Source organism: Saccostrea echinata, unplaced genomic scaffold, assembly GCF_033153115.1.
Source record: "Saccostrea echinata isolate AGI-Se365-2 ecotype Australia unplaced genomic scaffold, CSIRO_AGI_Sech_v1 ptg000022l, whole genome shotgun sequence".
Taxonomy (NCBI): domain Eukaryota; kingdom Metazoa; phylum Mollusca; class Bivalvia; order Ostreida; family Ostreidae; genus Saccostrea; species Saccostrea echinata.
Genome location: NW_026889771.1, coordinates 1,142,789 through 1,165,498, shown reverse-complemented (window position 1 = coordinate 1,165,498; position 22,710 = coordinate 1,142,789). Strand labels below are relative to the sequence as shown.

Genomic DNA, 22,710 nt, shown 5'->3' with positions numbered 1-22,710 from the left:
GTTAAAATTAAACTCTGAGATTTTCAAATCTGTACCACTCTGTATATATACTACAGGCGCGGATTCAGGAATTTCTTTTCCCGGAGGGGGGGGGGTAAAAAAAAAACGTATTTTAATATATTTCCAAAACGTGAAAAGAACCTATTTCGTGGTGGTGGTGTCCACGTTTTCTGGGGGGGGGGGGTCCAAAGTCAATTTTTATTTGCTTCCGATCTACTTACTAACTCGATCTGCAATTCCCTAATCCCCCCCCCCCCGGAATTTGCAGAGTTAGTAAAAATATATACGGTAGAAAATGAAAATTGACTTTGGACCCCCCCCCCCCCCCCCGAAAACGTGGACCCTACCAACATCACCACGAAAAATGTTCTAAAATTAGGGAATTTGCAAAGTTAGGGAGGCCCTCCCCCCCTCTAGATCCGCGCATGTACTATGTATTTTCTCTTGCACTATTCGCTTACAACCGTGTCTATTTAATATTTTTAACCACACTAACTTTATTCTACGTAGAAATTAGGAAACGCGGTCTTTCACAATATCCGCATTATTTTTGGTTCGGTTTTGACATTTACACACACCTTAGATATTTACTGCGGGCCTGTATTGTTGACACAATGGCGAACGCAGATGAGAAAAACGCAGGCCTCGACTCGTCGGATCTTGGATTGATTAAAAGGATAATGATGGATTCAAATTCAATCCACGAAAGTGTTGAAAATTATTCAGTGCCAGGCGCACAATTGTCAGACAAACAGACATTCAAGAACAAGGAAGGAAATGGTGTCACTGCATTCCCGGTCTTGGTTGATTTTCGAAGATTGCTGCAGCTGGCACCTAGTCTTGCATCCCTGGCATGTGAGGGGGGAAATGCAATGATACCAGGCGTAAGAACCTATATGTTATTTTTAGCAGATAATTTTCATAGCAAGCTATCTAAGATTTTGTCACGGATGACATGATGTAGTCACGCCGGTGTCGCATAATTTACGTTCCGGATACTTCGCGTTCCGGCCGGAACCTTAAAATCATAATATTGGTTCCGGATTTTACTGTAAGTTTGGTTCCGGCCATGGCTGCAATCTTCGAATCGCGGTATCTCTCAATTATTATCTGCCACATGTGCCAGTTTTCATTCAACACTGAACCATAGAAGTAGTTTTTACCTTGAGGATTAAGCATGGCGTAGCGGTATGCCATTTTCATGTGGCGCAATGTTCTTTTTATAAGGCGTCATGCCCTTTTTGTACAGCCATTTTTAAAAATAAATGAACAACTGATGAATAAATAGCCCAAGTAAAGATCGTAAAATATGCTTTCTGATACATATACACCGAATAAAATTTGGTCGCATGAAAGGCTTTGTTTATCTAATGCATACAAATTAAGTCCCTTTGTTTATTTAGTGCATGTCAGGTGTGAATTTCTCGATAAATAAACGCAGACCCGGGTAAAGAGGATAGAAGATAAACTAGACTGAGATTACAAAAGCCTAAAAAGAAGCACAATGTCAAAGATAAATTTGATCAGGAGATTTTAATTTTTTAATCTGATAAAGTAAAGAATTAAATACAAAATGGTATATGTATACGACTGAGAGATGCATTCTCTGTTTAAATGATATTACAAGTGTTGCAAATTCCACAATGTTGAGCCTCGAATACATGGCTTCCATTCCTCATAGATATTATCACTTGGCATGAAAATATGATTTATATTCCATTAGAAATAAACAAACATAAAAAATATAATTCACTGATGAAGATAGTTATATAGTTTTTGTGATAAATTAACAATGGATATTTCATGAATATGTGGTTTATTCTGCAATGAAACAAACATGAAAACATACCGATATGGTTTATTCCCTTAGAATAAACAAACACAAGTAATTAATGAAAATTATGTTGTTGCTGTTTTTAAAGACCGTAGGAAGAAAAAAAAAACAAGGTTGAAATATGAAAAGTAAAGACCAGCAATGTTGATTGTGAAAAAAGCAGTGCGGTAAACTGAATTAGCTCTTGACAAATATTTTAGTTAAATCGAGGTTTTAGAAAATTTTAAATGATTTTTTTTTATGTTTTAAAGGCCTTGAAATGCACTTTTTGGTAACTTCGATGCAAGTCCTACCCACGGAGAGTATTTTCAAACATATTTGTTACATGTACTAGGTTGTTTCTTTTCCACTTTATTACGCATACGAAGGAAAATTAATTAATTTAATACGAATAAAAATTAGATAACGTTTCGGGTTACAATTGCTGTGTATTTTCAAACATCTTTTGTTACTAGGCTGTTTCTTTTTCACTTTATTACAAAGATAAAGTAGCCCGGAACTAAAATTATGGTCATAATTAACGTTCCGGGTTACAATTGCTGAGAGTATTTTCAAATATCATTGTTACTAGGTTGTTTCTTTTCCACTTTATTACGAAGTTAAAGTAGTCCGGAACCAAAATTATGGTCATAATTAACGTTCCGGGTAACAATTGCTGAGAGTATTTTCAAATATTTTTGTTACTAGGTTGTTTCTTTTCCACTTTATTACAAATAAAAGATAAAGTAGCCCGGAACCAAAATTATGATCATAATTAACGTTCCAGTTTACAATTGCTGTGTATTTTCAAACATCTTTTGTTACTAGGCTGTTTTTTTTTTTACTTTATTACGAAGATAAAGTAGCCCGGAACCAAAATTGTGGTCATAATTAACGTTCTGGGTTACAATTGCTGAGAGTATTTTCAAATATTTTTGTTCCTGGGTTGTTTCTTTTCCACTTTATTACGAAGATAAAGTAGCCCGGAACCAAAATTATGGTCATAATTAACGTTCCGGGTTACAATTGCTGAGAGTATTTTCAAATATCATTGTTACTAGGTTGTTTCTTTTCCACTTTATTACGAAGTTAAAGTAGTCCGGAACCAAAATTATGGTCATAATTAACGTTCCGGGTAACAATTGCTGAGAGTATTTTCAAATATTTTTGTTACTAGGTTGTTTCTTTTCCACTTTATTACAAATAAAAGATAAAGTAGCCCGGAACCAAAATTATGATCATAATTAACGTTCCAGTTTACAATTGCTGTGTATTTTCAAACATCTTTTGTTACTAGGCTGTTTTTTTTTTTACTTTATTACGAAGATAAAGTAGCCCGGAACCAAAATTCAAAGGCACTTGGAGTATGGACCCCCCCCCCCCCCTTTTCCATTTTTTTTTCTTTTTAAATCTGGGGTCGTTTTCGACGGATACATATTTTTATGTATCAGTCGAAAACGGTATATTTAAAAACAGCATATAGAGACAAACGAGTTACATTATTGATAACATATAGTGCATATTAGAATACAAAAATAGGTAAAAGGTGACTCGACCCCAGATTTAAAAAGAAAAAAAAATGGAAAAAGGGGGTTCATACCCCAAGTGCCTGTGCCAAAATTATAGTCATAATTAACGTTCTGGGTTACAATTGCCGTGTATTTTCAAACATATTTTGTTATTAGGCTGTTTCTCTTCCACTTTATTACAAAGATAAAGTAGCCCGGAACTAAAATTATGCTCATAATTAACGTTCCGGGTTACAATTGCTGAGAGTATTTTCAAATAGTTTTGTTACTAGGTTGTTTCTTTTCCACTTTATTACGAAGATAAAGTAGCCCGGAACCAAAATTATGGTCATAATTAACGTTCCGGGTTACAATTGCAGAGAGTATTTTCAAATATTTTTGTAACTAGGTTGTTTCTTTTCCACTTTATTACAAAGATAAAGTAGCCCGGAACTAAAATTATGGTCATAATTAACGTTCCGGGTTACAATTGCTGAGAGTATTTTCAAATATTTTTGTTACTATGTTGCTTCTTTTTCACTTTATTACGAAGTTAAAGTAGTCCGGAACCAAAATTGTGGTCATAATTAACGTTCTGGGTTACAATTGCTGAGAGTATTTTCAAATATTTTTGTTCCTGGGTTGTTTCTTTTCCACTTTATTACGAAGATAAAGTAGCCCGGAACCAAAATTATGGTCATAATTAACTTTCCGGGTTACAATTGCTGAGAGTATTTTCAAATATTTTTGTTACTAGGTTGTTTCTTTTCCACTTTATTACAAAGATAAAGTAGCCCGGAACTAAAATTATGGTCATAATTAACGTTCCGGGTTACAATTGCTGAGAGTATTTTCAAATATTTTTGTTCCTAGATTGTTTCTTTTCCACTTTATTACAAAGATAAAGTAGCCCGGAACCATAAATAATGTTCCCGGTTACAATTTCTGATATTATACTCATGTAAATTAGTTGAAATTGATTCGTCTAGAAACATTTGTTAAAAAAACACGATTACCCGCTGAAGGTGTATTTCTTGTGACAAGACTTTCTCTAGAATACCAACAATTTTGACCTTCACCTTGGGGTTGAACTATTGAAAAAAATTAACTTTAACCTTGGCCATAACTTTTGACATTTGATGCTAGGGCTTTTATATTTCACATGTATATTTCATGTGACGGGTCCTTTCCCTGGGTATCATTGATTTTGATCTGTATCTGTACCCGGCCTTTGAGTTTGACCCACTTTTTAAAAACTCTAACCTTAGCCATATATGACTTTTGAACGGTTGGTTTTGGGGCTTTCATATTTCACAGGTATTTTCATTGATACAAGTCCTTTTTTGGAAACCAACATTTTGATCTCTTGACCTTGACCTTAGAGTTTAACTTGCACTTTAGAAACTTTACTCTTCACAAAAGACTGCCGTACGGGAGCATCGGTGTTTCACAAACGCATTTTGTTTTTTATTACTTCTCACTTTACCTAATGTGTTTACGTTAAAGCGTTTGAACTTTTTTTTAACTATTAATCTAAAACAATTCCAGTATTTAATGTGAGCATGTAACCCTGTCTTTGACACATAATCTTTCAATTTTAAGTCTTTTAAAAAGTTTATTATTATTTATTAATTGCTTTAGACATATATCTTATCGCATTTCAACAATAACAAACAATACCAAATACATGTAATACATTATGGCATTGTATGGTAGTTTTTATAGATTACACAATCGTCATATACATTGTATCATGATTTCATGGAGAATTACCATATCATATACGAAAAAACTTTCTCTCAACTTAAAAGCATAATGGATATATGTCCCAAAGTTACAGAGATCATGGACGTTGTGAGCACTTAATAATTGTACAAATTTGTATTAAACGACTTCTGTCAGTAATACTTCTTGACATATTTTTAAAGAAGCTTTTCAAAATGCAGGTCGTCAACCCCCCCCCCCCCTTTTGAAATATTTCTAGATCCACCATGTTCACTTAAACACATTCTACACATTTCACTCTCCCTAAGTATTTTATTATGTCGTCCTGTCTCATAATCAAGATTATAAGATGAAAGCCTAATTCGACTCACTTGAAATGGAGCTGTGCAGTTTTAAACTGACGAAAACTACGCGCCACATTTTTCGTTTCACGGGGGGAGGGGGATATTTTCCATTTTCCACTGCATTCTATAGCGGAAAACATGTTTTAACAGAATTACAGAGTAGTCTCTTTTTTTCCAAATAATTATTGTTTTGAAACTTCGTTTATTTATATATATCATTCAGATATGCCTTTTGAAAATTGAGGTAGGTGACAAAACAGTTCTGAATACATGGTATATAAATCTCGGCGTTTGACATTTTAGCGGGGGAAAATGGACGTTTTATAGTGAAAAATGTGACATTTAAGCGGAAATTGAAATACATATGGACATTCAACAAATTGTTAAGTAAAATATAATTATATCTATGCCTCTTCGTTAGCCAGTCGGGCTAAGTTTTCTGCCCCCTGCGGGGGGAGGGGGTAGGATTTTGCGCAGACTTAACAATACTATTCATTTCTCAGGATTGTAAAATACAAATCTGTATCTGTATTACATTTCCTCTTCAGGGTTATTATTACCAATGCTGATACCTGCACTTACCTGTATAAATAAAAATGAGTTGAGTTTTATTCAATAGTTTTTGCTGTGTCGTCGAAACCTTTGCTAGAGTCGGGAACTTAGAAATTTTAAAGTTCGTCATATTTTGCTGGCATTACATTGATTGTTTAAAAAAATAAATTTTAACCGAGAAAAAAAAATCCACGATTTTTTTTTATTGAATTATAACAGGAATTTGTTTTTCTTCACATTAAATGCTTTATAATTTTTCCGCTGAAATTAATGTCTGTCTATTCACACTTTTGCAGGTCCTTCGCCCACACATCTCCTATTATGTTCATTCATGTATTGTGATTTAATTATATATATACTTGGCTTTACAAAAACGCAATGGGTGTTTGAAAAAATATATATAAAGATATTAAAATATTATCCAATAATTTTTTTAATCGTAAATATAATTCATCTATTAGCATTACCAACTGATCAGGCTGCCCTTTGCCGAAAACTCATTTAAAATTTCGGAAATGACACAGCGATTCGCATGACCTCATATTGTATGGATGGAAGGGTGTCATAAAACAACATGATTGGGTAGGTCAATGTAAACAAGTTTCACACCTTCGCGTTCTTTTGTTTACAAAGAAACAACATAATTACATATAATTCCATGGAATGGATTATAGTATTGGTACATGTACATGTATTAAGACCCTATATTGGGGCTTCTTCTACATGTTCTAAAGCGATATACGTTTAAAATCCTGCTGCATCGTACAATCCGTTAAAAGAAAGAAAAAAAACCCAAATTGTTTGTAAATATTAATTATATATAAAGTTTTTAAAAGGGTTCTTGGATGCCCGGAACGTTTATTATGGCCGGAACCAAACTTACGCGGGCCGGAACGTTTATTATAGCCCGGAACCAATATTATAGGTATTTAGCGTTCCGGCCGGAACGCTAAGTTACCCGGAACGTAAATTATGCGACACCGGTCAATCCGCGTAGCCTACTTATGGCCTGAAAAGTCAACAGTTTGTTTATATTGGAAAATTGTATGTATTCAGAGTATTAAGATATTATAATTAATGCCCTTAAGCGTTTTGTTAGGATTTAAAAGCTAGGACAATAGGAATTCAATATATGCCATTTAGCAGAAAATCCTTCAAAAATAAATAAATATTATTTAAAAGAATAAGGTATGGTACATGACATTTATGCTTAAAATGTATTCCTTCATGTTTCAACTGGGCATTCACAATTGCATATGGGAATTAGACCAGGCTTAATTGAAATTATGGAGATTTGTGTCAATATATCAGTTTCATTATGATAGGTGCAAATGTTCAAAAACAGACTTAACAGTTAGCTACTTAATGAACAAGATCTAATATATCTAAAGAGCATTGTCTTTGAAGACTAAATAACTAATGAAAATTTTACACAATTTTTAATCCACATGCACAATTATATATTGAATCAATTATTATTTATCATATGTATGCTTATTGTATTCATTTATACTACATGCCAATGTATGATGGTGTTGTCAATAAATGAATTGATTGAAGAATAATCTGGTATTAAATTTACACCCTTCATTTTTATATATGTGTTGGATGGGTGGGGAAGTAAGGAGTAAGTTTGTTTTTTCTTACACTGGGAGTGGGGTCAAAATGAATGTCAACTAATAACAGAACCCATAGCTTTGGTCAAAGACTAACATTAGCAGTATACATTATTTTACCAAAGACAATTTGATATAAAGTGAATTCAATTTGTCATTCTTTGAATAGACTTTTTTACACTCTGTACTTTTTCCCATCTGTAGATCAGCAACAGAGAGCTGCTGCATGCAGTGGTTGGTCTGTATGATGTTTCTCTATCTGACATGACTCCAGATGTTCTCTATTCATCTGTCTGTGATAAATGGGCAAGGACAGTTGTACTAGTGAGAGATATACAAGGTTTGCTCTTATGTGTTTTGTGAACATCCATCTGCAGCTCTCATTTAACAGACACCATTTATGTTTCCTTTTCTTATTTAATAACATTAATTATTAGACATTGGAAAGAAAATGATGTTAATTTTATTTTGCATTTTGAAATTGCTTATGCCATTGCTCAAAGGCCAAGGTTTCATCCGTTATTACCAGTAAATTTTAGAAAAACTCAGCAAACAAATGTATTGCATGAAGTCATCATGGCAAGAAATTTAGAGAAGAATTTATTGATTATGTAGCTGTGGATACTGTAAACGTGAAAATATTTGTGCGCAGGAAAGAATGAGTGACTTAAAAAGATCTACATACATGATTATATGAGGTAGAACATTTGTGAAAAAACAATGCCTTGGTGTCATGAATCAAAATTGAAGTAACGATACATTAGTGTCACCCTCCAGAATTTGACATCTACCAGTTGTTTTTAGGTCACCTAATCAATATTAATAGGAGGCTGAGCTATCAATCAGGGCCATGTCAGCAACTCTCTCTATAGAAATTGGAATATGTGTATGATATCAGTTTACAACAATTACAGCAATATCAGTATGAGATTAAAAGAATTCTGTAAACGGCAGACCATGCAACCAAACAGGTTCTCAGACTTGATTTACATCGAGGTCACATTTTAGAATACCTAATTGTTTTCTCAACATTCACAGCTGGACTACAGGGAATCAAGATTAACACAGTCATAATAAAAGCAACAAGTCTGTTTTGAACATGTTTTTTGTAAAATTAAGTATGAGCACACATTTGCCTGCTCAACTCCTTTTAATATTACATTATTTTGTTCAATATTAAGAACAGCCGACAAACATGTGCTGACTTTGTATGAAGAAGATGAAAAAAGCATGACCCTGATTATCTATTGATATTCAAAAAATCTTCAGGTCCAATGCCTTCCATATTTATTTGGTTTTTCTTGAAAAGTGTGTTTTATATTCAAATATGTATCAAGAATACACAGTTAAGATATCGGTGATTTATATCATGGAAAGAAATTAACACTTTATAAAACTTCAATTTACAGTTTTTTATTCAGAACTCTTAAGTCTACTCATTCTTTTTACAAATTTTGCGATGAGAGAAGTTTCACAACATTTATCTCCACATAAACTGTTTTTAAAAAGGAACCATGCTAAATAATTAACCAGCAATTTTTGTTAATTGAAATTCTTAATATCCACGAAAATGATTCTCAGTGACATGAAAAGGCTTTGTTCCATGAAAATCACAAAATTTTACACTGTAAAATATCTATGTTTACAATATTGGAAATTCATGGAGTTTTAAATTGCATCAAATGTGCAAGCCCAGCTTATGTCATACTTCTACCCATCAATACAATTCAAATTAATTCTATTAGAATTAGAGGAATTTCAAAATACTTCTAAACATCCCTGCTGTTCCCTCAGGAATTTAAAATTTCCCTGCTACATATTTCAGAAACTATGGAAGACTTAACAAAAAGAAAGACAACAAGAAGAAATCTGGTCCAAAAGGAAGGAGAAGAAGATCAAAAGAAGAAGGAGGAGGAAGGGGAAGATAAATATGAAGAGGAAGAAGCCAGCCCCAGCAAGTTTGCTACAGTGTACAGTGACACTGAGTCAGAGCCCGAAGAGGAAGATGAGTGAGTTACCTCCCCTTGACTAATTTTTATTTTGTTTACTTCAGGCCATGTTTTGATTTTACTGTTTGTGAAACTCCATCAACATAAATAATTAAACTTGTTTTCATGATGAAAAACAAATAGTGTCCTTCTGATGAGATAAAAATAAATTGTATGAGAAGAGTCTTAGAATTCCCAAATGTATGCATTAGTTTAATGATACAATGTATTAATTTAAGTTTAATATGTGCATGGTTGATCCATTGGTTCTGTATAACCTTTAAAGTGATGAAGAGGATTTTTCCAAAGGAATAAACAGCTTTATTAAAAAGGCAGCAGAGAGACGCACACAACAGAAAAATACAGAGTCTGTGTCTGAAGATCTGGTGGGGATTGAGAATAGAATCATTGGGGCTATCACATTTGAGAAAAAGTACATGTAAGTTTGTAAAGTTTTAATCTCTAAACAAGTTACTTGACTTAATGTCTTGAAATGATGGTCAAATTTCTTTTATATCACTTATTTCTGTTCAAGCAGTAAAGTTATTCAGGCACACAGTCACAGTCTCAGTAATTATGTTCAAGCACATGCAGATTCAGTAATTACTAATTGAAATTGATCAATAAGTTTGTACTATATTTCAAAAATTTAACATACATGTATATAAATCTAAGGGAAGCACAATTCATTCCTGTTCTTGACATACCCCTGAGTCAATTCATCTTGTACCAGGTTCAAATATCAAGGAATATTTTGTCTTTCATCTATCTGTCTGTCTATCAATCAGAGAAATGATCAATTTCATGTTTTTATCTGAGGTCAAAGTTTAACTCAGAGGAAAAATGAAGAAAAATGTTCAGAGTTTGAATTTACTACTGCTTAGGACATTATTTACTTCTTATTTTCATTGAACTTTAAATTTTTTTATAGAAACAAAGACAGAGTAATACATCTTACACTGCTCTCTGTTCGAAAAAGATATAGGAAATTTGGCATTGGCAAATACTTATTACAGGTTGGTATAACATTTAGACTGCATTTTTTTATGTGTCTCTATTTTAAGCATGTATCTAAGTGGTATAGATATCTATAATGTGTATTGATAGAATTCATTCACCAAACTTAATCCTGATAGTGTCAATCAAAACATGAGTTATAACGCTGGTGCTGGATTTTTTTGCGATTAGTGTTAAGAAGAGGGAGGAGTCATCGAGAGTCTATAGGTCCATAGATTTATAATACATGTATGTTGACGGTGTGAGCGGGATACGTTTTGACTTTTTTACCAAGATCCACCTCTTCACATTTGACATTTGCAAGAGACATTTGGATTTGCATTTCCATAACGAAATCTAAAAAATGCAAATTTTTAACAAAGAATGTTTAATAAATCTTATATCTCTCTGCAATATATTCATTAAATCAATCTGTGTTTATTCTTTGGTGAACTTTTGAAGTTACCGCAAGAATGTAGTTTGTGGCGAGATACACATTGCAAAGGATTGTAGGTTCAGAGGTTACAGTGGAAAAAAATTCATTTGGATCAATGTGTACAGTCCGAATTTTCTCTTCGTCCATGCAGGCATTGCTTTAAGAGCTCGCTGTGCTCACTATTATAATGATTTGTCTCCCCTATGATAATAAAACTTCATCTTTGTTTATGCATATGCAAATGAAAAAACTATCAGATAAAGATTATTTGGTCATCATCATGGTATTGCACCTTAATTCCTCTCTTATCATGCTTATAGAAAATAATTTTGATGGTGGAACTTAAAGTTTAATTTCTGTTTAATTTCAGCAAATCTTGGAGCCAGAGGTGGTTGGGCATTATGATGCTATAGTAGTCCATGCAGACAATGGTGCTGTAGAATTCTTTCAGAAATTTGGCTTTTCTGATGACATTGTCCTCAACAGCCGATGGAGGTAATATATAGTTTAAGAATAGTATGTAGCTTAATCTATAATTGGTCTGTCATATGAAATATTCACACATATTTTTTTTTGAAAAATGAAAAGTTTTTGATATATTTCAGTGAATTGGCAGAACAGTTTACAAACTGTACACTAATGTGCTATCTCCCAGCTTTCTCAGGTCAGTATGTAATGCCTTGGGAAAAAAAAATAATTCTAATAAAATCTGTCATAGTTTGTCCTTATAAACAAAACCATTTTCATTAAACTTTACATACATGTGTAATTATGAAGCATTATGGTTGTTTGCTGTGGTAGAGCAAAAATTGAAGGTTTCACTTAAGATTTTTCTTGACATTGCAGGTCACACATTGCTTTCCAGTCTAAAAATTCCAGGTTTAGAGGTATTTGAATTGGAGCAGCAGTTTAATAAATGGTTAGTGCAAAGTCCACAGATAGATTTAGATAAATGAAATAAAAATTTGCTGGTGATTCATAAATTATATTTATATTGGTGATTCATAAATTATATTTATTTAGTGTACTACACATACCCATCAAAGATTTTGTTCAATGCATTTTGAAACTTACAGTTGAACTTCGATATCTCGAACACGGATACTGGTATCTCGAATACCATGGTTATGTTGAAGTGATTTGGAAGTCCTAACCACAGGTTTCTTAGGTATTTTACCTTCAGTATCTGGAACCCTCAGATATTTCGAAGTTTTTTCTAGGTCGAGATTCAACATACTGTAAAATCACATATTTTTGTGGTGTCAAATTTTTCATGGTTTGAGGAAAAAATATTGATTAGTGGGAACTTGATTTCATGGATGAAGAAGTGTTGAGTTGTTATATATATGAATCTTTACATTTCGTGGATGACATGAATTCGTGGATCTCGCCATACCATGAAAACAACAAAAATTCTCTTATGGATTAGGTGTCTGGCAGATTCTGGGATGCAATATGTAGCAAAGTAAATTTATTTTATTTTTTAATTTTTTTTTTTTTTTAGAATTTTTAAAATTGAAAATGTACTTGTTTCATGACAATCATTTCAATATTCTCAGGAAAGAAAAGACAACAGAGGTGTACCAACAACAAGTATCCATTGTCATGAGGATGAAACATGAAATCATCCAGCTTAAATGCATGGTTAGTGATTAAGAAGGACTGTAATTATTCATAATCAATATCAGAGTCTCGTTGAGCTTAGCAGTGAATCCATGCATTTTATATGTTTTCTTTTTCAGAATGAGAAACAGAATCAATTGATAGATACACTAATTCTGGAGAATGAACGGCTTAAGAAAGAAAAACTTATTATAGGTAATGTGATATATTTTAACCTGTACTTTCATTTCTTTTTCTTTGTATTTGAAACCCTTTCAAATACATATTTATGAATCAGATAAAATAAATTACTCAGACAGAAAATTAATTAACAAGATCTTTGACCTTTTTTTTTTTTTTTTTTTTTTTTTGAATTTCTTGTCCAAAATTGAATTTGTTCAAAGAGTACTTGGTTATTCATGTATTCTTATATTTGAAGACTGAAGATTTACTTCTTTGATCAAATCAGTGTGTTTAATTAACCTACATTTGTTTGTTGTGAGGAAGATGATCTTCAATCAGCCTTTATAAATGTAGATCTGTATCTCTAATAAGATATTTGATATTAAAGTATCTCTGAATTTATGTAGGTATTTTATAAGACACTTTCAAGGTTTCTAATTACCTCCATGCAAATACTGTAAGGGTATAATCCAGATCAAGGGTATTGATTAGGTTCTTTTTGTGTTGCAGAAAAAGAATACCTTGACCATCGCCTGTCAGCAGTCAAGTCAGGTGTCTATGAGAATGTAAAAATCAATGATAGTAAGTAATTTCACTGATAATTAATCTAGTAGTCACAGTTTACTGGTAGACGGGATTTTCATTACTTAATGCATCACTTTTGGGGGATTACTTTTGAAGTTATAATTAATTACTGTTCATTAACAGTGATTAAGGAACAAAAACTGTCTTAATATATCCCTGTCCAATTTGTTTATCATTATTATTACTATAACAGTTGAACTTCAGTATCTCGAACACTGATATCTCGAATACCATGGATATGTCAAAGTGAATTGCAAGTCCCAACTGCTTATTCCTTTAGTATTTTACCCTGGTTATCTTGAATCCTCGGATATCTTGAAGTATTTTCTTGGTCCAATTTGGTTGGAGATAACGAGGTTTGACTGTATTATATAAGTTAATATTTTAATTCTCTTTTTCTGCCACAAAAAAGTGAAAGTAAAATTGCAGAGAAAATACAGACTTCTTGAATGTTTTTTTGTACAAGACATTCTATATACAGAGACAAATATCTGGTTATTACATTTTTTTATGCAATTCTTTTTATGATGTGAAAATTAACATATATATCAGATTTTGTTAAAAAAAATTCATATGATTCTTGACAGTTTTCATTTCATGAGTGATCTAGACGATAGTTGAAATGACATTTTCAATATAATTGTAACGTCCATCACTTGACAGATAATTCTCTTGGTAATTTTTTGTTGTCATTTCTGCTTTACTGAGGAAGAAGGAAGAATAATTAGTATTTTGTATATGGTGATACTGATATTTCAAACCCTGCAGGTCATTAGTAAGACTATCACTGTTGCTGGACTTGTGTATGAAATACAGCTTAAAAGAGTACACATCCAATAAAAATAGATCCTGGAATTTCCACCTAATTATTTATTGAATTGCCACATACAATGTATATGATGGTGTCTAATAAATAAATAACCAATATATTAGGAGAATTCAAACATACCATTGCAATAAACCAGTATGGGCTGCAGTACATGAAAAAGGCTTGAAAATTGAAATGGTTTTTCAATAGGTTTTTATTCAAATTTGTGTTGGGTAAATACGTAGAGAAAGGTATGTAGCCTACATTTATATTGCACGCTATGGATTTTAAGCATGGGCAATATTTAGTTTTTATCTACACTTTAAGTTAATTTTTTAAGGTATTTCTGCATATAAGGAGCCATAGATAATATACATGTATTATTTTTGAATGGCATTTTAGATGATTTTTAGATAATTTTCATTATAAACCTCTTAGTAAGAAGTACTTGCTTATTTTACCTATTTAGTTATTCCTCGCGGATTCTTGCCGGCAGGTAGGTGTCTTTCACTGATGCCCAGCTAATTTGTTTATTTCATATTATACTCTTTGAACATATATGCTTTTTTTAAATACCTAACAATTTACATACCATTGCTTGATGCATGCGGCTCCTAATATATCTGATTTTGCCAATTATTGATTTTTGGGGTTGAATCCTTTTTCATTTGTGACAAATAGCTTTGTTCTTGGCATAAAACAAGCAGGAGGAAATTAGATTTACAAGAGTTTGATCACTTACCTTTTTTTTGTTCTGTATCCAGTCCTGAAGGAAATTGATTGCTATAAACATGATAAATGTGGTGGATGATGAAGTTTGATAAAGCATATTGCTTATATTACTACATAACTAACCAGTGTAACTTAATGAACATGCCGATTCTATTAGCTTTGCAAACTTATAGTTATACATGTACATGTACTGTATATTACACAGAAACAGCTGATTTTCTTTCCACCTTTAATATTTCCAGGTGATAATTATTTGTTTGTTTTTTTAATCCAGATGATGAAGATGACATTGATACTAATGATCTAATTTCTGGTCTACAAAGAGAGGTGGATCTCATGGACTTAGCCATTAAGCGTGAGAGACTTCAGTGTCTGGTTGAATCAGACCCAATCTCCAAGAGTAAATTCACCACTGTTGGTAAGGTCTTTGCTTTAATAAAAATTTATACATGTAGCTAAAAAATAGTACATGTATATGTTTATGGTTCATTTTAATATAGGAATTATTGCATGAAGAATTTTTTTGGACATTACAACAATGCTACAAATTGACACATTGATTTGCAAATAAAACATCCTTGTGTAGTGTATAGCTACAAGTTTGTTCTAACTACTTAGTTAGCAAGGTTTCAAAGGAGTCAGAGCTGGCGTAAGATGATGTTATGGTTGTATTGAAAATTATTTGAACTGTATCAAAAGGGATTTTTTTCCTTCATGTCAGGATATATATCAGACAAACTGTGCATATTTTTGTAATTCATGAACATTGTATAAGGAGTTCTTGTCATGAAACTCATTTACTTAAATATATACATTTCTGAATATTCTTTCATAGTCCAGGACAATTAAAAAAAAGTAATCATCTTTCCCTGCCAGTGACAATTTAAACCAGGGAAGGGGGTCCATTGCAAGCTCCACTAATTTACCCCTATTTTTATTACATGGAAATACTTGCAGTCCTTACATTAAGAGTTTTAAAAAAGTGTTGTATATTGTAAATAAATTTTTATGCCCCCGTAATCGAAGATTCACAAGGTTTGTGAAACATTGATGTCCCTGTATGGCAGCTTATGGCGAAAATTAAAGTTTCTCAAATGCAAGTCAAATTCCAAGGTCAAGTTCAAGAGATCAAAAAATATTGGTACCAAAAGAAAGGACTTGTGTCAATGGATATACCTGTAAAAATAGAAAGCCCTAGTACTAACTGTTCAGAAGTTATGGCCAAAGTAAAAGTTTTTTAAAAGTGGGCCAATCTCTAAGGTCAAGGTCAAAAGGTCAAAAATTTTTACACCCATGGAAAGGTCTTGTCATGATGAATACACATGTGAAATATGAAAGCCCTAGCACCCACCGTTCAGAAGTTACAGACATTGTTAAAGTTGGTTAATTTTTTGCAAAAAAAGGTCAAACTCCAAGGTCAAGGTCAAAAAGTCTAATATGTTGGTACCCAGAGGAAGGTCTTGTCACAAGAAATACAATGTGAATTATGAAAGCCATAGCTTCAACCAGTCAAAAGTTATGGCCAAGGTTAATAACTGTTCAAAAGTTAAGGCCAAGGTTAAAGTTTTTTTTAAAAGTGGGTCAAACTCTAAGGTCAATGTCAAAAATATTTACACTCATGGAAAGGTCTTGTCAAAATGAATATACATGTGAAATATGAAAGCCCTAACACCGCCCATTCAAAAGTAATGGCCAAGGCTAAAGTTGAGTAATTTTTTGCAAAAGTGGGTCAAACTCTAAGGTCAAGTTTAAGGTCAAATATGTTGGTACCCAGAGAAAGGTTTTGTCAAAGGGAATACACATGTGAAATATGAAAGCCATAGTTTCAACCAATCAAAAGTTATGGGCAATGTTAAAGTTTTTGCAGATAAACAGACAAACAGACGGACGGACAGACAAGGCAAAAACTATATATACCCCGGAATCTTTGATTAAAATACATAAAAACATAAGATTGTGAGAAATTTTAAGATAGATAGATGCAATAGATTTTTTCTTTTATAAGTTGTTGCTATGTATAATATATTCAGGTGACCATGAAATCAATGATCTACTTATTTCAGCTTTCAATAATGTAAATTTATTGGGCAGATTTCAAGCCAATCAATTAAATTCTCATTATTTTTTCAAATATTTTATAATTAGTATACTTTCACATCATGCTGTAAAATAAAACATTTGTTGGCTTTCTTGAGAATTTTCAGTTACTACTAAGCTATTAAGCAAATGAAACATTGTTTGAAATTTTATTTTACCTTTGCCTGGTGAAATGACAAGAATGAATGAGTTTACAGAGAAATCATAAAATAGTTATTTAGTGTTTCTTTTTCCCTGTTGTAGGTGGGAGTCAGTATATGTCATTTCCCACAACCAAAAACAAAAAGCAAGGTGAACCATATGATCACATGAAAGATGCTGCATTCTTCTATGATGTGACTGAACAGTTCAAAAAGGGAATGAAAATGGATCCCCAAATCAAAAGCAGCTATGAAGTAACCACTATTTCAAAGGTCTGTTAATATTCTTCTTTGTACAGATTACATACAGTGAAAACTGTCTAATCTGACAACTGTGCAATCTGTTTCACTGTGAATTTTATTGAACAATCAAATTGAATGTTTAAAGCATGTGTCATTATAAACGTAAAAATGGCAGAGACTATACACCTTCATTAGTAAAATTAATAGGGATGTCAACGAGTACCCGGTTAACCGGGTACTCGATCGAACGTCCGAGTATCAAATACTAAAAATGGTACTTGGTTACTCGGATGTGTATTTTTTCTTACTTTAAAGTGTATATTTTTATCAAAAACTTATAAAAAAAAAATAGCTTCAATATGCATATATACGGTAATTAGCGTGTCGTCATCTACACATGTAAAAACACGTTATCGCCTATGGCGATGGTATATATACAGTAATTAGTGACCAATCACCTGTTCTCACCTATTGTGGTCCTTAATTTTTTGAGGGCTTCAATGATTGTTTTCCATTGAACATCGTTTAAAATGGTCTATTATCTTCAAATCATTTTTAAATTATTTAGTTATTATACGGCAGCGAAATCGGACATGCATAGAAATTCTGCTAACCACTTCAAAATAAGCAAAGATTCCAAAAAAATGTTTAAAGTCAGTTTCCATAGTAAGTTTAGTGTAACCAACATATGAAAAAATATTAGACTAGCGATCCAAACAATGTCCGTTCCTTCTCATTCGCTAGTCTAATCATCACAAACCTGCGTAACAGAGTGTCCAACTTTTGATTAAATATAGATTCTAAACAAGAACTGTAAACCATTTGTAATTTTTGATGTATTAATTGCGTCATTTGTGTTTATTTGATAAATAAAATCATTTCCCTTCGACTCCATGTTAATATACATTCATAAAAACAGCTTTGGGGTTTAACAAATTAACAATTAAAAATTAACAAACTTATTTACATTTTTACCGAGTACCCAGGTACTCGATCGGAAAAACGTCCGAGTAACCGATTATCAAAAATTGACCGATTTGACATCCCTAAAAATTAAATTAATTACATCAAAATATAATCGAGGCCATAACCTGAGAACCATTTGACTTTATGGTTTCAAACTTGTAGAGGACAGGGAGGCAAGATGCTCTGCAGAAAAATTTTGACCTTGACCCCTTTTACATTCAAGGTCAAATTGAGAAAACACGACTAGACTATAACTTAAGGACTCTTTGACATTAAGACTTCAAACTTGGAACATGGAAAGGTGGTATGGAGAAAGGGTGTATGCAAACGAAATTTTTGACCTTGACCCATTTATAAAGTCAAAGTCAATCTTTTACATCAAAATATAACCCAGGCCATACACCTGAGAACCCTTTGACATTAGGATTTGAAACTTGAAACAAAGAAAGAAGACATTGAGGCAAGATGCACTTGCACCAAAACATTTACGTTGACCTCTTTCTTCATTCAAGGTCAAATTGAGAAAACACGACTAGACCATAACTTAAGAACCCTTTGACATTATGACTTCTAACTTGGAACATGGAGAGGTGGTATGGAGAAAAGGTGCATGCAAACAAAATTTTTGACCTTACAGGGTTGTCCCTACGAATTGAAATAGCAGGGGACTTTGAAAAAGTAGAAGGGGGTTTGGGTTCCTCTCCTAACAGGGGGCTAAGATGGAATATCAGAATAACCGGGGGATAATATCATTATAGGCAAAGATATTGTCCGGCCCCCGGGTCTTAGGGACAACCCTGCCTTAACTCATTTATAAAGTCAAGGTCAATCTTTTACATCAAAATATAATCCAGCCATAACCTAAGAACCCTTTGACATAAAGATTTCAAACTTGTAACATAAAACAAAGACATTGAGGCAAGATGCACTGCACCAAAAATTTGACCTTGACTCCTTTCTTCATTCAAGGTCAAATTGAGAAAATACGACTAGACCATAACTTAAGAACCCTTTGACATTATGACTTCAAACTTGGAACATGGAGAGGTGGTATGGAGAAAAGGTGCACGCCAACAAAATTTTTGACCTTGACCCATTGATAAGGTCAAGGTCAATCTTTTACATCAAAATATAATCCAGGGCATAATCTGAGAACCCTTTGACATTTGGATTTCAAATTTGTAACAAGGAAAGAAGACATTGACACAAGATGCGCTGCATCAAAATTTGTAACAAAGAAAGAAAACATTGACTCAAGACGCACTGCATCTATTTTATTTTACCTTGACCCTTTCTCCATTCAAGGTCAAATTAAGAAAAAAGACATTCAGACCACAACTCATGAAATCTTTAACATGAAGGCTTTAAATTTGGAACATAGAAAGGTGGTATGCGGGAGTGCTGCATGCCACCAACATTTTTGACCATGACCCATTTACAAAGACAAGGTCAGTCTACATGAAAATAAAGGCCAGGTCATAACTTGAGAACCCTTTGACATTAGGATTGCAAACCTGGAACAAGGAAGACAACATGAAGACTAAATGCATTAATTAAAATACTTGACCCTAACCACTTTCTTCATTCAAGGTCAAATTAAGAAAAACACGACCAGATAATAACTGAAGATCCTATTGACATGAAGACTTGAAATTTTATACGCAGATCAATAAATTTCAGCTGAGATGCACTGCATTATGATTTATGACAGTGATCATATTATTGCGCTCCTTGTCGGTAAAGAAGGGGAGACATGGGTTTTTTTTTGTAATAAACAAAAACAATACCCACTAGTTTACTTTTAAATTTGGTCAACTCGTGACTATATGAGCCTGGTCAGGTATTGATTGAACTCAGCCTTCGGCCTTGGTCAACCACTACCTGCATGACCAGGTCCATATTCACGAGTAGACCTCATCAAAAGTCAATAATTGTATAAAATTATCAATGCATATCTGAATAGCACCAAGGAATGTTGAGAAATAGCCTTTTCATACACGGAAATGCATGTGTTTTTAAGATAAGTTTATTCTAAGCTTATATGAAGTAAAATGTTTCCACATCTTTTTAGGCAACATTATCTGATTCTTATGTGGAGAAGTACAGAGAGCAGATAAAGCAGATGAAGGAGCCGTCTCTTATAGCGGACTTGTACTTCTGTGGGGGGTTGGAACACCCAGAGAGACTCAATGACATCCTCAAACATGGCTTCAAAGAGTCAGGTCAGCATGTGCTTCCTTGGTGCCTTAGAAATCAAAATAAAGCAACCCACCAGCTTATTTACACTAAACAGGCAAAGTTCAAGTGAAAAGTTATTGATTTGAAAAATGGCATTTAAAACCTGTTCATATATTTAAATCCAATAATAATCTTGAAAGGCATTTGTTGGATGGAATTGCTTATAAAATAAACAGGTGACTATTTTCCAGATAGAAGAGCTTTGATATGCAACTTGCAATTATGGCCAGTCCTAGAGATCCTTAATTGACTCATTTTATGTGAGGAAAAAAAATCTATACAGAAAATTATTATTATTATTCCTTATTTTTTTTTTAATATACAGATTTCATTTATGGTGAATATGGTCGAGGGTTGTATTTCTCCAAGTATCCTTCCAAAGCTGCCCAGTTTTCTGCTGTATGTATTGTGTTATTGATTTTATTAGCTGTATAATATACTGTAATTCATCAATAACAGAAATACAAAGAAAGAAATTATAACTTCTGACTAATAATTAAACAGCATTGAAAATAGATTTTATATGTTAATGTGGGCTAGAATAACATAACACATGATTAGTTTCAGATTACCTGCAAACATATTTTTTCAGTGTTTTTGTATAGGCATTTAAATGCAGGTTCTATTTTTAGCTTGGGAAAATTCTCCTGGTGGAGGTTGGCCTTGGTAACATAGAGACAGTAAACATACAGGACAAAACCAGGAAATCTCCCAGCAGCTCACAGTTTGATTCTATCATTGTAAGTATTCATAGACCAAGAGGGTTTGTTTACAGCACACCAAGGTGTAGCAATCCCTACAGCCCCCCCCCCCCCCCCCCAAAAAAAAAAAACACTTGAAAAAACCTATATTATCCTGATCATCAAATGATTCATGGTCTCTTCCGAAATCTATTTACATTTTTGCCAGGAACAAGAGCTAAATACCTTTCATAGAAAATACATTGAAAAACCCAGACAGAAATAGTATTTAGCATAATCTGAAACAGAATCAAATAACAAATTCCTCCTTTTCAAAGGTAATATCATAGGTGCTATCATGTTACCCTTAGTCAGTGGAGGAGGATATCGGCTCAGAAATGTCCCTTTGTCCTTCTTATTTTTCTTTCAGTATTAAAAGGGTTCAATGATATCGGATATGTGACCTATTACCTTTTTGAAGAGTGATACAACCTATTTTTGTACTTGAATTATAACTTGAAAAGGGCAACATTTTTATTTTTTATTATGCTTACATAAGAGTAAATTTGATATGTTCATTTGGACACTCTGATAAATGAAATCATACTGAATAATTGTACACCCTTGTATGATATGACTTTTATTTCAGACTTCAGGTCGACTTCAGTCAGCCAGTGGAGGGGGTGATGTTGTTTATAATGAGGAGTATATCGTCTTTAACATCACACAGGTCATGCCTCTGTGTCTGATCAGCTATGCAGGGACTTGAAACTTCAACATCACCCCAGCCCTGTATAACCATCTACAGCACAATCTAGTACCTTTTTACATTGACTGTGTACCTGTCAGTTGGAGGACTGTAAACTGGCTAAAGGAATGAATTTTTAGTATTAATAAGTCATGCATTTCATATACAGACTGTATTGTGCAGTCAACTTTTCTGTATCAGAAATCAATTTTTCATCTTTTAATATTCATGCAAATTTATTTACACCATTACTAGTCAAAGAACAAGATCTGATACGACTCTCTATTTGCCCTCAAACTAGTTTGAAATTAAATCTGTTGAAATATTTTTGTGTACATGCATGATAACCCCCCCCCCCCCCAAAAATTATTTTTGGAAAAACTGACAACTTCAACACCAATTTTGGCTTAAAAATATGGTTGCACATGCATCAAGCAACACCAAAATTATATTCTTAAATTTCATGATGTTCAAAAGAATTAAAACTTTATTTGATGCATGCACATTATACAAGTATTTTTTTCATGATAAGTCATGGTTTGCATCAATTGTGTCATATATTGTAAAAATATTAGCCAAAAGGTTAATACATATTTTATCAACAGTTATCTTTTTCACTATTTTCAGCAATTTGATATTTTGACATTAATTTTTTTGGCATCAAACATTTCATAGCTGTGAAATTTATTTAAGTTGTTTACTATCATGGT

The 22,710-nt window shown here is 32.9% G+C and overlaps 1 protein-coding gene across 2 annotated transcripts; it reads left to right on the top strand.

The window, feature by feature from the left end:
* The first annotated feature begins 598 nt into the window (after positions 1-598).
* On the top strand, positions 599-22,349 carry LOC133190176 (uncharacterized). Of its 2 annotated transcripts, XM_061325663.1 has the most exons (18): positions 599-884; positions 7,763-7,898; positions 9,384-9,567; positions 9,833-9,985; positions 10,478-10,562; positions 11,349-11,473; positions 11,584-11,642; positions 11,825-11,897; positions 12,538-12,622; positions 12,721-12,796; positions 13,274-13,345; positions 14,626-14,652; positions 15,163-15,306; positions 17,229-17,398; positions 20,406-20,556; positions 20,898-20,971; positions 21,205-21,312; positions 21,902-22,349. In XM_061325663.1, the coding sequence occupies exons 1-18, from the start codon at positions 615-617 to the stop codon at positions 22,019-22,021; spliced, it is 2,112 nt and encodes a 703-aa protein (XP_061181647.1). In that variant the 5' UTR covers positions 599-614; the 3' UTR covers positions 22,022-22,349. The 2 variants fall into 2 exon arrangements, with proteins under 2 accessions (XP_061181647.1, XP_061181648.1); XM_061325664.1 differs by lacking the exon at positions 14,626-14,652.
* Positions 22,350-22,710: the final 361 nt, after the last annotated feature.

Bases quoted from the DNA above. Each gene is read 5' to 3' on its own strand.
- LOC133190176 (XM_061325663.1), top strand. From the start codon at position 615: ATGGCGAACGCAGATGAGAAAAACGCAGGCCTCGACTCGTCGGATCTT. The intron at 11,898-12,537 runs GTTAGTGCAAAG...CAATATTCTCAG, and splicing joins GAGCAGCAGTTTAATAAATG to GAAAGAAAAGACAACAGAGG. The intron at 20,557-20,897 runs GTCAGCATGTGC...TTTAATATACAG, and splicing joins ACATGGCTTCAAAGAGTCAG to ATTTCATTTATGGTGAATAT.